Source organism: Etheostoma spectabile, chromosome 14 (assembly GCF_008692095.1).
Source record: "Etheostoma spectabile isolate EspeVRDwgs_2016 chromosome 14, UIUC_Espe_1.0, whole genome shotgun sequence".
Taxonomy (NCBI): domain Eukaryota; kingdom Metazoa; phylum Chordata; class Actinopteri; order Perciformes; family Percidae; genus Etheostoma; species Etheostoma spectabile.
This window is the reverse complement of record NC_045746.1, coordinates 22,644,929-22,659,265: the sequence shown is the minus strand read 5'-3', so window position 1 is coordinate 22,659,265 and position 14,337 is coordinate 22,644,929. Positions and strand designations below refer to the sequence as shown.

At 41.4% G+C, this 14,337-nt stretch overlaps 1 protein-coding gene across 2 annotated transcripts in view; it reads left to right on the top strand.

The window, feature by feature from the left end:
- thsd7aa (thrombospondin, type I, domain containing 7Aa) overlaps positions 1-14,337 on the top strand; it is a 213,050-nt gene that overhangs the window by 141,404 nt on the left and 57,309 nt on the right. For both annotated transcript variants that reach the window (XM_032535292.1, XM_032535291.1), the window contains exons 8-12: positions 2,226-2,466; positions 7,738-7,853; positions 9,005-9,137; positions 11,270-11,373; positions 13,665-13,859. In XM_032535292.1, coding sequence (XP_032391183.1) covers positions 2,226-2,466; positions 7,738-7,853; positions 9,005-9,137; positions 11,270-11,373; positions 13,665-13,859 — 789 coding nt within the window. The remainder of the gene's footprint in view (positions 1-2,225; positions 2,467-7,737; positions 7,854-9,004; positions 9,138-11,269; positions 11,374-13,664; positions 13,860-14,337) is intronic.

The following is a 14,337-nucleotide window of genomic DNA, read 5'->3' as shown; positions in this document are numbered from 1 at the left end:
ATATCAGAAAAATCTACTTGAGTACAGTAACGAAATATTTGTACTTTGTTACTTTCCATCTCTGCATATACGTAAAGGTTTATGCCTTGACGTAGAGGTCCAGGGTTCAAGTCTGACCCATGAGAATTTCCTTCATGTCTTCCCCCTTCTTACCTTGCTGTCCTGTCCAATAAAGGCAGAAAAGCCCTAAAAAATAATCTAAAAAAAAAATGAGATAATAAGTTCACTCGGAAACTGCAGCATTGTGGCATGCTCTGCCACTTAATAAATAAACCAATGTGATGGGAAGCTGAGCCTCTGCTTCTCTTCATAGTGACTTCCTTAGGTATTGACTCTGGCTCATGACAGATCCAAGAATCCATACTCTGATAAAATAATTGGGCCAAAACAGCTTAGACAATGTTGTTATACAGTTCTGGCAGGCCAAATACCCAGCTGTAGACAAAATAACTTAAATCAAGTCTTGGACAAATCCGAGCAGTTTCAAGATTGAATCAAGATTGACTATAAATTGGGCCGGTGTGGGTCAAGAATGTGTTCAGACAAAGCCAAGACAGAGACAAGTGCGAGTCAAATCACCAACAAGACACAGAAAATTACAAGGTAATGAAAATGTCTCACCTGCCTTGATACAGAGACCAAACTCAAGTACTGCAGATTCTCTGTGCGTGCCTTGCAAATTTCAATTCAATTCAATTTTATTTATAGTATCAATTCATAACAAGAGTTATCTCAAGACACTTTACAGATAGACCACACTCCAGAATTTACAAGGACCCAACAGTTCTAGTTTCCTCCAGAGCAAGCAACAGCGCGACAGTGGCGAGGAAAAACTTCCTTTTAGGCAGAAACCTCGGTCAGACCCAGGCTCTTGGTAGGCGGTGTCTGACGGGCCGGTTGGGGTTAGAATGAAGAGTGGTAATAACAAAAATAGAAAAAAATTAGTAGTTTGTAGCAGTTCTTTGTAGTAGTTCATGGCATAGCAGGACGCTGTGCGGCATTACAAGGCACAGCAGGACGTAGCAGGACGTAGCAGGACGTAGCAGGGCACCGCAGTGTAGCAGTTGAACATGGCATCACAGAACGTGTAGCGGGACCATGGCGATAGCTGCTACCTTGATTTCGGAGCCTCTCTGATCCAAGGGAACATGCTGGGGAAAAAAGAACATAAGGACTCCGGGGAATGACTCCCCAGAGCTAGGTTAGTAACAAGCATTTCTGGGACATGGATGACATCAAATGAAAAGATGGAAAGATAGAGGAGAGAGGACCTCAGTTATCAAAATAAGTCCCCAGCTGTCTAAAACTATTACAATAAACCAAGAGAGACGAGGTAAAGAGAGCTCCAGCCCGGCCGGCTAGAACTCTCCCAACCGATCGGGCTGTATGCCAAGTCTCCCTTTAGTTCTATATATTCTTATTATATGATAGATAAATCTGAAAACTATGTGACTAAGTACACTACCCTAACAATATTCGATTCTATGCCCTAACTAGTGTATCAAATAAGTCCCAGCTGTCTAAAACTATTATTACAACAAAACAAAGAGAGACAAGGTAAAGAGAGCTCCAGCCCGGTCGGGCCAGAACTCTCCCCAACCGGATCGGGCTGTATGCCAAGTCTCCCTTTAGTTCTATTATATTCTTGATTATATAATAGATAAATCTGAAAACTATGTGACTAACTACTACTCCCTAACAATATTCGATTCTATGCCCTAACTATAAGCTTTATCAAAAAGGAAAGTCTTAAGCCTACTCTTAAATATGGAGACGGTGTCTGCCTCCCGGACCCAAACTGGAACCTGGTTCCACAGGAGAGGAGCCTGATAGCTGAACGCTCTGGCTCCCGTTCTACTTTTAGAGACTCTAGGAACCACCAGTAACCCTGCATTCTGGGAGCGTAGTTCTCTCCCAGGGTTGTAAGGTACTATAAGCTCTTTAAGATAAGATGGAGCCTGACCATGAAGAGCTTTGTAGGTGAGAAGAAGGATTTTAAATTCTATTCTAAATTTTACAGGAAGCCAATGCAGAGAAGCTAAAACAGGAGAAACGTGATCTCTTTTCCTGGTTCCCGTCAGAACCCGAATGTCATTGTCTACATGATTCTAGACTACCCTTTAACACCCAAAAGTTTCCAACAAGCTTTCCATCTTCCTGTATTAGTGCAGATGTCATTTTTGTTTCCATCTGTTGACTCTGGTCTGTGTTCAATCATTTCTCAGGTGGAATCCAATGTCCCAATATCAGCGCCCTGCAGGAGGTGAGGAACTGCAATGACCATCCCTGCACTGTGTACCACTGGCAGACCGGGCCATGGGGCCAGTGCATAGAGGACTCCTCCATCCCATCCACCAACACGTCTGGGGGCCGAACGCGGGGCGACGATGCCTCCTGCTCAGTGGGAATGCAAACCCGTAAGGTCATCTGTGTCCGTGTCAACGTGGGCCAGGTTCCTCCCAAAAAGTAAGATTACACATATTTGCTTATACATGCAGTTCCAGTGTGATCCAGGTCGAAGTTTAAAAATCTGAAATATGTTTAAAAAAAACATGTATGCATATATATACCCCAAAATGACATGGTTTCAATATAGGGCACTTCACATGTACAATTAATGATCACTACTTTCATTGAATTTTAGGTGTTTGAGGTGTATAGCATTTGAAAAAAACAAATGGAAATGGTTTCAAAATGGTATTCTGACAAAACTTTGACTCTTTGAAGTCTCTGATTATCCATCAATATACGATCCTCTAATATTGATGATGATGATGAATTTTATTTCGGTTATTATACATGAAAGAAACAATTATTTCCAACAATTTGCCACCGTACTGTAGCTAATCAACAATGGACAAGGTAAAAGCAAAGGCTTAGTTGGCCTATCCTATCCCATAATTCCTATAGAAACACCCAGAAATCCAACAAAACTAAATGAAACCAAACACTAGAATACTTTCGTAGAAAAAAAGCAACAAAAAACATTGTAAAAAGCCTCAAAAGTGTCAAAGAAAGGGAAATAAACGTCAGAAAAAGATGAGGGGTTAGGCCGAAACCAAATTAATAATCCCTAAAATAGCTAACCGGACATTGTCATACTGTGATTAAAATGAAGAAGAAAATTCTCTGTACTCATTAGATAGACCTACAACCAATCAGAGCAACGGAACTCAACACCAATAAGACGAGACGAGACAGTGTATAGTCTCCATACCAACCACACTTGCACTTTTGTCCTAACCTCTGACTTTTAGACTTGGGTTTAGCTGGATACATCATTTTTTTAGGTTAAATATAATTATGGATAACGTTAGTGATACTGAGATGTTTGCTACAGTTGTGTTTCTAGCGATGAATCATGGAAAACATGTTTTATTTCTCTGATTCACGGTTCTAACGCCCTCTCTTGTCTTTAGTCACTCTCCATCTACCCAAGAGCTCTTTGGTGTTGTGTTGATCATCTGTCCATCATCGTATAAATCCCGCCCTGACAATTTGATTGGTCCAAACAGCTCTGGTTAGAGCATAGTTGCTCCACAACGGATCAAGTCCAGATTTAACTTCCCGACCTCAAATGTTATGGGCGAGGCAAAGTTTAACTGGCATCCAGGCTAAAAAATAACTCCAGCAAATGACAAAGACTAATATCAGTTGTGAAGTTGAAAAATCTATAAGGCTGAAAGCATATCCCTTAAAGCTTTGGTGCGTAACCTTTAAAGTTAATGAACGTCCGTTACATTCAAGCCATTGCCAAATGAGTTGCTACAAAGCAGGGCTGTAGTCTAGACCACTTTTGTCGAGGACAAGACAAGTCCAAGACCAGGACTAGTCGAGTCCAAGGCAAGACAGAGTCCAAAATGGTTAGAGTCCGAGTCAAGACCGAGGCCAGGACAGAAAAAAGGTCTTATGCATGACAGTATTAAGACAATCATTTTCGGTTATTTGTTGATATAAAATCTAAAAAACAGTGTCACAACATCCATTATTTGTAAGTATAGCCATCCCCCTTGATATCATATAATCTAAAGAAAACAGAATGACATATGGTGATTGTCACGGTACGGCATAAAGGAGGACCCAAACGCAGAGTAGGCAGGCAAGGCAGAATGATTTATTGACAAGTCCAAAAACATAAGAAGCAAAGGTGGAGTCCAAAAAACACTCCACGAAAAACGCGGCACTGTAGAAGGTGAGCAGCCACAGGGAAAAATGCGTGGGGAAAAACTCACAGGGAATGAAGGACTCAGCAGATGACGGAACACAGGTAGGCACGCGGGCAGGTGAATAAGAGGCACCTAGGAAAACAAACAGGTGGCACACGGGGACGGCAAGGTTGACAGCTCACAGGACACGGCAAACAGGCAAACAAACTGGAATGATCCAACAGAACAAAGGAAACACTGGGTTAAATACAGGAGGTAATGAGGTAACGGGGAACAGGTGAGACATCAGTTGGATCACATTAGGCGGGGCTGGACAATCAGAGAAAAAAGTGAACTAGACAAGACTAGACACGACAAGACGGAAGCTGACTATCAAAATAACAGGAAGTAGAACAAACAGACACTTACCGGAATCACAAGACAGAACCACACAGGACCGGGAGAAAAACCAAGAAATAAACACAGGGAAGGCCAAACGGGGAAAATAACCCCCAACAAAACCCCAAACCACAACAGTGATACCTCATAATAGCTACCTAGACAATAGATACTGCTACAGTAGGTACTAGTTGGTACTAGTACTGAGCATTTGAGCAACTAAATGACAACATAGCTTCACTCCAGATGTAGTGTAGAAAAAGAAATGACCAGTATTACAGAGTGTACCCCTATGGTTGGTTTATAGCTTTCCTAAAAAAATGTTGTATTACATTGTTATTTGGACGTGGGTTAATAGGAAAGAAACGTATTAAAGTTTGGGTAAACAACAATGACATATGTTCGTTGTATTTGAGACAAAGTGCAGAATTTTAAATTTCAAAATAAATCCATCAGGAAGGAGCCCCCCCCCCCCCCCCACACACACACACAAACACACCCACACACACACACACAGCTGGAGGAAAATATATAGATATATTTTTTTTTTACAGATTAGGATAAGATGAGAAATTCATAAGAACCATTTCTCACACAATACTCAACAAGTATTTGTATACTGTATCCTTTAAATGGCACGATGTGTGTGTCTCCATTTCCAACATCACTGCAGGTTGACTGCTTTTAGCAGCAGAGGTTGATTATGGGCAACAATACTGTCGTGGTTAGCTCGCCAAAACTCTGCTACTAAATTTGCTGGCTGGCTCGGCAACGTTAGCTAACGTACGCTAGCATACGTACCGGCTATCTATAGCCAGTTAGCTTTGTGTATAACGTAACAAAAACGTAGCAATTAAATTTTGGTACAAAAGAAGCACTAACGCCACAGGTCTTATGTTGACAACGTGGACACAGATATAGGAAACTCCGAAGGCAGTAACATTTACCTAGTAGGCTAGGCTAACGCTGTGCCGCTAATGTTAGCAAACGTTGGCGTAGCGTTAGCTAGCTGTCTAAACTTGTAAAAAGCCAAACATCATTCCGCCTGAACTGTCTTTCACTTTCCCTCTAATAATATTATAAACATAATGAAGCACCTGGACTCGGTCGAGACCAAAGGCCATACTTGGCAAGACCAGTGGCTGAGACCGAGACAAGTCCAAGTCCAAATACTAGCAAGTCTGAGACAAGTCAGAGACCATAGAAAAACAGTCTTGAGTCCAAGACCAAACTCGAGCACTACAGCCCTGCTGCAAAGCTAATTAAGACTATCATCTCCAAATAACCACTGTATGTCGGTATTTCTCAGTGTGACTGTGTCCAGTGACTTACCCGCGCAGAAACTCGTGTGAAGATAATGTCTTCTTCTGAAGAGTTTAAGCCTCCGTGTCCTCCTTGGCAACAAGCAATTGAATGGAGGAGGGGTGGGGATGCGTGCGCAATCACAGAAGGCTTGTATCATGTGGATGCGCCAACAGTGTTGTTGTCATTACTTAGAATTTCTCATGTTGGAGACAGAAACTACGCACTATAGCTTTAAACAGATGTAAAAATAGTTCTTGTAAATGCAGTCAAATCCACACAGCATTTTCTGCACCCTTACCGATAACTACCAGTGCTTTAGTACCAATGCTTCCATTTGTTCCAAGTGAAATTATCTTTTTGGGTGCAGACTTTGTTTGCACATGGCACGTTGTCCCCTTTAGTCTCATGGTTAGTCTGTTGTTGCTGGTGTCTGGCAGAGGTGTTAGCCGATGAGTTGTTTTAAGCATCTGGGTTTGTTTCCCACCCTGAAGGGATCTGCTGGCAACATGAATTATCCATTTATTTATTCAACAGAACGGGAGCATTATTCTGGCAGCACAGCAGCACTAGGCAGGCAACCCCCCCGCCTTCCCCACAGCCCCCATGCTGTGTATGGAAATGAATCTCACTTTTTATTCTTGCGCTTACTCCAAAACCAAAACATGCTGAGCAGTGAGCCTGCAGCCTTGGGACACACTTTCACATCAATGGAGGGAAGGGCACACACTTTCACCAGCTGCACCAGCTGTGGCCAGGATGGGCATTAGCTCATTCAAAGGCATTAGAGTGATACAACAATGAAAAATGTATGAGGATAATTGCTAGGTGTTGTTCGAATAGGGTAAAAACTGTGATAATATCATTTGCTTGGTTTGCTATAGAGCGTCTTGCACAATTTGAGTTGGTGATCTGCCATAGGAGTTCTGGCTCTATAAACACATGAAGTCCTGTTTTTTTCATGGGGAAGGGATTTCAATTTTTGGGAAAGGGTTAAGTTTCGGTGCAGCCAGGCAAATCACTACTGGTAAACGGAAATGCAGACTTAAGCCTATTAAGGACATTATTTTCAGAATATAATTACCCATCCACCCACCCGTTTTCTTCTCTTCCTACCTTTAATTTTTTTCTGTTCTTACTGGTCAAAAAATTCCTACATAGGAGAATTTCATGCTCTAGTTCATTGGCATTTCTTTAAACCTTCGTCGTCTTGGGTGGCGCTTGGCACTGGACACAGCAACGGTGCCTCTGCAAAATAACCTCTGGAAGGAGTGTGATGAGAATTGTACTCAAAAAAAAAAAGTACTGGTAGCTGGAGAGGTGACAGTTAACCTCCTGGGCACTGCCAAGGTGCTCTTGAGCAAGGCACCACACCCCCAACTGCTCGGGGTGCCTTTCCGTGGGCAGCCCCCCCATTCTGACATCTCTCCATTAGTGTATGTACAGGTACTGAGCATGTGTGTGTAATTCAGGCCTGTGTGTAATTACAACAGAGTGTAAATTGTAATTTCCCCTTGCGGGACTAATAAAGGATTTATTATTATTATTATTATTGTTATTATTATTATGTTGTATCTAGGTATTAGATATACTGTCTGTGTTAGTAGTTAATAGTATTGACTTTGATCTCCTAGTCTTTGGTTCATTTTAAATGAGCTGCAGTAAAAAGCTAAAACGTGAATAAGAAATAAAAACACTGCACATTAAGAATGGAAGTGGCTTCCTTCACTATTCTGTAGTCACAGTCTCACAAAACGATCCAGCGCTAAAGTCAGGCTGTCACCACGTGAACTCCCAGCATGGTTCCTTTGGCTCTGATCCAGCACATCTCTGTCTGATTTCTATGGGTACTCTGTGTGTTTGTCTGAGCATGTCAATGATGTACTTTCAGGTGTCCAGAAAGCCTGCGCCCGGACACAGTCAGGCCCTGCTTACTGCCGTGCAAGAAAGACTGTATCGTCACCCCGTACAGCGACTGGAGCCCCTGCCCATCAACTTGTCAACCAGGTAGCTCTTTGTTGGCATCACTACACACTGTGAGGCCTTGCAGGGTGTGTTAGGAAATGGAATTCATTATAGCTGGTATGACGGTGAATTAATGAAGCACACCAAATACGCTCATCATTATTTCAGCCCCAGCAGAGAGATAATTAAATCATCATGCACACTGAGACAGGATACGGAAAAATTCAATTCTGTTTGGATTGTTTCATGTTTAATACATTTTATAGAAATACAGTCATTCAGTCTTTCATTAAGCAATATATACAGGTGAAACCATAAAATGCATGGATGGATGGCTGGATGGATGGCTGGATGGATGGATGGATGGATGGCTGGATGGATGGGTTGATGGATGGATGGCTGGATGGATGGCTGGATGGATGGATGGATGGCTGGATGGATGGGTTGATGGATGGATGGATGGATGGATGGCTGGATGGATGGGTTGATGGATGGATGGATGGATGGATGGATGGCTGGCTGGATGGCTGGATGGATGGGTTGATGGATGGATGGATGGATGGATGGATGGATGGCTGGATGGATGGATGGGAAGAGCAACACTCAAAGATTTTTCCAGTCCATGTAAAAAACATTAACAGTTACTGATGGTTTTGGATTCCACTCAAACAAATTGCTCCCAATTTTAAACGGACTAGCCATCTGTCCAGGGTACTCTACCTACCCCTTGCCCAATGCATGCTGGGATAGGCTGCAGGCCCCAATGACCTTAAAGAGGATAAGTAAATGCCTGTTCAGGATTGGTATCTACACTATGGTATGGAGCATGGCCGTCTGCATTTCCAGCCATGGTTTTAAAAATTCAACTTGATTTCATCAGTCCCCCTTTGAAGGGGTCCCTTCCAGCAGATGATGATCACATAGATACATTACAGATAAATTATGACAAAGTTTCATTACATTCATTCTACATTCACATTTATTGACATATGGCTAAGAGCAAACAAAAGACGACCCTCTTCCAGTACGTTTTTAAATCTGGAAGATGCTGAAACTGAGGATGAGACCCCAGCACTGTTTACGCTGCTGCAAGTTGATTTTTTACATTCATAGTTGCTAGTTTTAGCTAAAACTAGGTGTAAAAATGTACATACCGTATATACTGTATGTGTGTTTCTTGTGTCTTTGCTTAGGTGGTAACACCAAGAAGAAGCAGTACAGGAAACGTATTATCATCCAGTTACCAGCCAATGGGGGACAGGACTGTCCTGAAGTGCTGTCTCAGGAGAGAGAGTGTGAGGCTCCGTCTATCTGTCACGGATATAGGTAACTTGTCCTACACAACATAAAAACCTGCACATGTTACACACTGACAAACTCCTTGCTGTAATTACAAGTTGGAGTTATTGTCCGGGGATTTTGTGATAGCTGTGATACTGACACGGCCTATTTTTATTCAATATTTTTTAAATTGTGCCGGGCAGGCAGAGGGGAAATGCACTTCTCTGTGAATAGATTTCCTTTAATTTCTGATGGTATGGTAGACAATTTACAGTGTGAAAAATAACTGGGTGCCCAGATACAAAATGACATACAGGAGGACAGTCTGAGTTATATTTACATGTGTTTTAAAAAAAGCACATCATTGCTTAATACAGTTTAAAATTATAAACAGATTCTAATATTCCAATAACAAACTACATACATTATTTCCAGGAGTCTCTCCTGCAAAAAACATATGGTAGTTTATTTGAAATAGAAAGAAATCCCAATCCCATTTTGTAAAATTATGACAGAACTGAGGGGCACGCTTTGACTTGGGTTGTTGTCATTAAATATAAAAACATTTTGAGGAAATTTGACCGCAGATTGGGGTGTGGTGGTGGGGCAGGAGGTAGTTTATGTCTGGTCTATGGACTAACAGCTAAAAATATGAATCGGTATGATTTGGATGCTTGTAGAGTCCTCTAGCCTCTCTATGCCCTGCTACACCTAGAGTGCCCTGCTACGCCCTGGTATGCCATGAACTACTCCAACTACTATTTCTAGTCATAGTTCCTTTATCTTTATTGTGACTGTAATTGCCACTGTGCTTCACACCCCCAAGAGCCTGAGTCTGTCTGAGGTTCTTCCCTAAAAGGAAGTTTTTCCTCGCCACTGTCGCACTAAATGCTTGCTCTTGGGGGGATCATTTAAATTGTTGGGTCTTTGTAAATTATTGAGTGTGGTCTAGAGTCTAGACATACACTGTCTGTAAAGACTTGAGATAACTGTTGTTATGATCTGATATTATTAAACAATAATAAAACCCTCAAACAGCTTGAGCGGCTGCAGAAGACTGGTGAGATCAAATTTCTAACCCAAGGTCTTTTATAAATGTCAATCTCTCATCTTCAGCCTCAACCGATGCTGACTCGAGTGAAATGCCATCATTTTGTCATCATTACTGATCTCTTCCTATGGGCATTCCTATGTACTCGCCTCAAATGAGAAAAAAAGTATTGTATAAATGACATTTGAGAATAGCTTAACCTGAACCAGAGTTTTCTGCAAACAAAACAAGCTGAACCAAATGGAACCCTATTCATTAGCTGGGGGACCTATCAGGTTCAGGTTGTGACGCCGAACTCTAGATAGCAGTGTGGGTAACCATCTTGGAATAATTTGTAAAGGCATTTTTCTATTGCGTCCACTGCAAACATGAATGAAGAAACATAAATTCATAGTTCCTTCACAAAGAACTGAATTTCATGATCTCACGACCTTTTTTAATCTTGCCATCCTAGGGTCTAAATCAATTGAAGCCTGTAAATTCGGGCAGTTAATTCCAGTCCACCACTATACACTATACACCCTGCATACTCTTGTGCCCTTGTGCTTATGGACCTGGATTATGGATTGTGACCTTTATTCCCCCCCCCCAGACCAACCTCCCTATTCAGAATTTCCCCCTTACATACTACTCACTAAACCCCGTCTAAATGCCGCTCTCCCCGGTACGTTCTACACGCACACCGTAGGACGCCTTTTTTGTTGCATCACACACAGACAGCCACTGCCCAAACGTCCGTATTTTACGAGTTCGTAGTGAGAACGGGTTGTTCCTGTAGGGAGGAATTTATTATTGCCACTGCCACCGGCTGGCAGTGCTTTGCATGGCATTTCCTTGTGGGGAGTAATGAAATCAGAGCCTTGACACCAAATATCAACTCTATACATTTGCTACATTCATATATTAGCCCTATCCCTTCCACATGGAGTTGGCTGACTGAACTTTGAATGTTTCTCCTACTAGCAGCAATGGTTTAAGAACATCAGTGTGTTGTTTGCTCAAGCCAATGCTTATGAATATTTTCTAAGGTTTGCTAGCAAGGCATTTAACCTGTATTTAGTCCAATAAAGAAAACCAGCAACCATCTAACCCTCCCTTCTTTAATAATATACCTCTTCTTCTCTAGGTGGAAAACCCACAAGTGGCGGCGATGCCAGCTGGTTCCATGGTCAGTTCGTCAGGACAGTCCCGGAGCTCAGGAGACCTGTGGACCGGGCCTGCAGATTCGAGGTGAGGACAGACACACGCACAGATTACACAAACTTTTGCATCTGATTTACCTCTCTATATGAACACATGAGTTAACCCTCCCGTTGTCCTCAGGCCAAATTAGTTCTAATTCAAATTGTTCTACCTGAGAAAAATGGTTTTCTTGCAACCAAATTGCCCAGTAATAACATGAATGGTGATGATCAGGTCACTACTTTCATTGAATTTTGGGTATTCAGTTCAATTTTATAGCATTTAAAAAATAAAATGCAATGGTTTCAAAACAGTATCTGGACTAAACTTTTACATGTCTGTAATTATTCCTCAACATATGTTCCTTTAGTCTTAGCTATTAGTGAAAATAATTAATAATTGACAGAAATGTCAAAAAACGGGTCCTTAACGTTGAAGAAAACATTGAAAAAGGCATTAGACATAGCTGAGATGTGGTTTTCGTGGGGATCTGGGACCACTGATCTGATTCTTCCATCTTCATGCTCTCTTTGCAAGAGCCTGGAATAGGGAAGTTTACATCAAAGCAGTACCTGCGGGCTGCGTATAACTCGAATTTCCAATAATGTTATGGGACTGAGAAGAGGGATGTGAATGTTACAGATTAAGCGTAACAGAGTCTCAAATCTCACCTTCTCAATTTAACAACACAGATGAACTATACTCAGATAAAATAAAGTAGGGCTTAAAAGGCCAGTGTGTCCGGTTATTCAGAGGGTGGGTAGAGAATCTCAGGACTAAACAGGTAATATTCCTTTAAGGTGACTTGAGCGTAACACTACTACCTGTGGCCTGAGGAAGAATTGAGGCAGACAGTCGTCTTGTTATCAGTGCACACACTCCGACTCCTATTAAAGTCTCAGAGACAGAGGCCATTATCTGATTCCAATGATGAACATCCTGCTCCTCCATCTTGGAAGGCTCTTGTCATTATGTACCATTACCTGTAATAGTATACTCTGAGCTAGAGAGACACAATTCAATACAAGCCTCTTTCTATTCACCCACTCGCTCAATACAGCGTGTGGAAGGCAATAGCCAGCATAAAGGATTTGCCATGAATGTGTGCTTGTGTTGGAATGTTGTGGAAATGCAAAAGGCAGACGGATGACTGGATCTTGGTGTTTTTATTGTTATCATATTGTCACCTGTGTTTTCTTTACTATATGGCAGTTTATTACACTCATAAGTCTCACGCCAAGCCAATGTGAACTAGTACGTGCCACAGTACTACTCCCATTGGTCATTTAAACCCTTAGCCAACCCTTTACATCGTGTATGTGCATTGATCCGCGGATGTCTGTGGGTTGCAAGCTTGAAAATCTGTTGGACTAGATAACCACACACATAGTCACAGCTGGATTTACTTGGGTATGTGGACCACAAGCGACAGTTGGGGGTGCATTATATGATCTTTTACAGTACTTCTAAGGGTTTAATTTGCCACTTTAAAAAAAGTTGAAAATATGTACATACTTTTACTTCAGTAACATAATAAAAGCCAGACTTTTACTACTAATTTGGTATTGGGTTGTATTGGTACTTTTACTTACATACATGCATATATGAATACTTGAATACATGAATACTTCTTCCACCACTGCTGTAGTGCAATGTGAATTGCTGCAGTGTAAAGGGTGAGGACAGAGCATGTAGCAATCGCCAGATGACAGTTCAACTAAGATTATCGGTTAGGGTGTATCACTCTTTTCAGTGATGAAACCATCACTATGTCTCCAGTAGACCCCCAGGGGTCCATGGCTTTCTGTTCGGGTGTCTGTGAAAAGGTTTCAGATTCATTCATATGTATTATAATGGCATTTGTTTTTACAGAAGGCTACATAGTTCAATAAATACTATTTAAATGGTTTGATATATAGTACTACATAGATTAAATTCTAATCAATCAAATCTAATAGAAACTAAGAAACATTTCTCTTGTGTTCTTTTACATACAGTACATATGAAATTATTCCAAGGGACATGTATGGGTCTCCGGTATATTCCTCATCTTGTAAGGGGTATACAAGACATTTGTTTTATGCATAAAAACGTTTGGCTCCATCACTCCATGTTAACATTCTATCTTACACAACAATCATCGTTTTCAAAATAACTGAATTCATAAAGTCTTAATGTTAAAATCTTTAAGGTCCATGGCTCTTTGCGACTTGGAGTGTTAGTACGGAGCATCAGACATGAAATACCTCCGAGACATGGATGACTCACTTTCTCAACACAGAAGTTGACCACAACAAAATGAGAAGTCATGAAACTCTATTTGCTCCTTTCCCCTTCAGCTGTTTCGTGCCGGAAAAAGGATGGTGGTCAGGCAGACGTTGAAGCGTGTCTTAAGTTTGCCACCTCCATGCCGCCTCTCACACAACTCTGCCAGCTGCCCTGCCAGGAAGAGTGTCAACTCAGCACCTGGTCCAAGTTCTCCTCCTGCACAGCCGATTGCGTGGGCGTCAGGACGCGCAAGAGGATGCTAGTCGGTGAGTGACACACTTCAGTTTATTGCTGGATCACTCTTTAAAGCGTAACTCTCACCAAAATGCAATTTTGTTTTTGGTCAAATGGCCTTTTGAATGGGAAGTGCTACACTGTAACAAATTCAAAGTAAGATTTACAGCAACTTACTAGCAACAATTGGCCAGTAAGTTACTGTGAATTCTTTTTACAGTATTTTATGTATTCACTGTAAAATACAAAACAATTAAACCCAACATAAGATAAAAAGTAAAAAAACAGTAGTTTACTATATGTTGTGATTTTTTTTTGGACTACTGTGATTTTGTCATGTTGACAAGGTTGTAACATAAACTTTACAGCATTCTACTGTAAAAATCATAAACAGTAGTGTTACTCTGAACTACCATGATAACATCCAAATCACTATTTTTAAAACACCAAAAGGCTTGATACAACATAAAACTTTTCTCCAAGTATCACCAGGGGCTCTACACATGAACT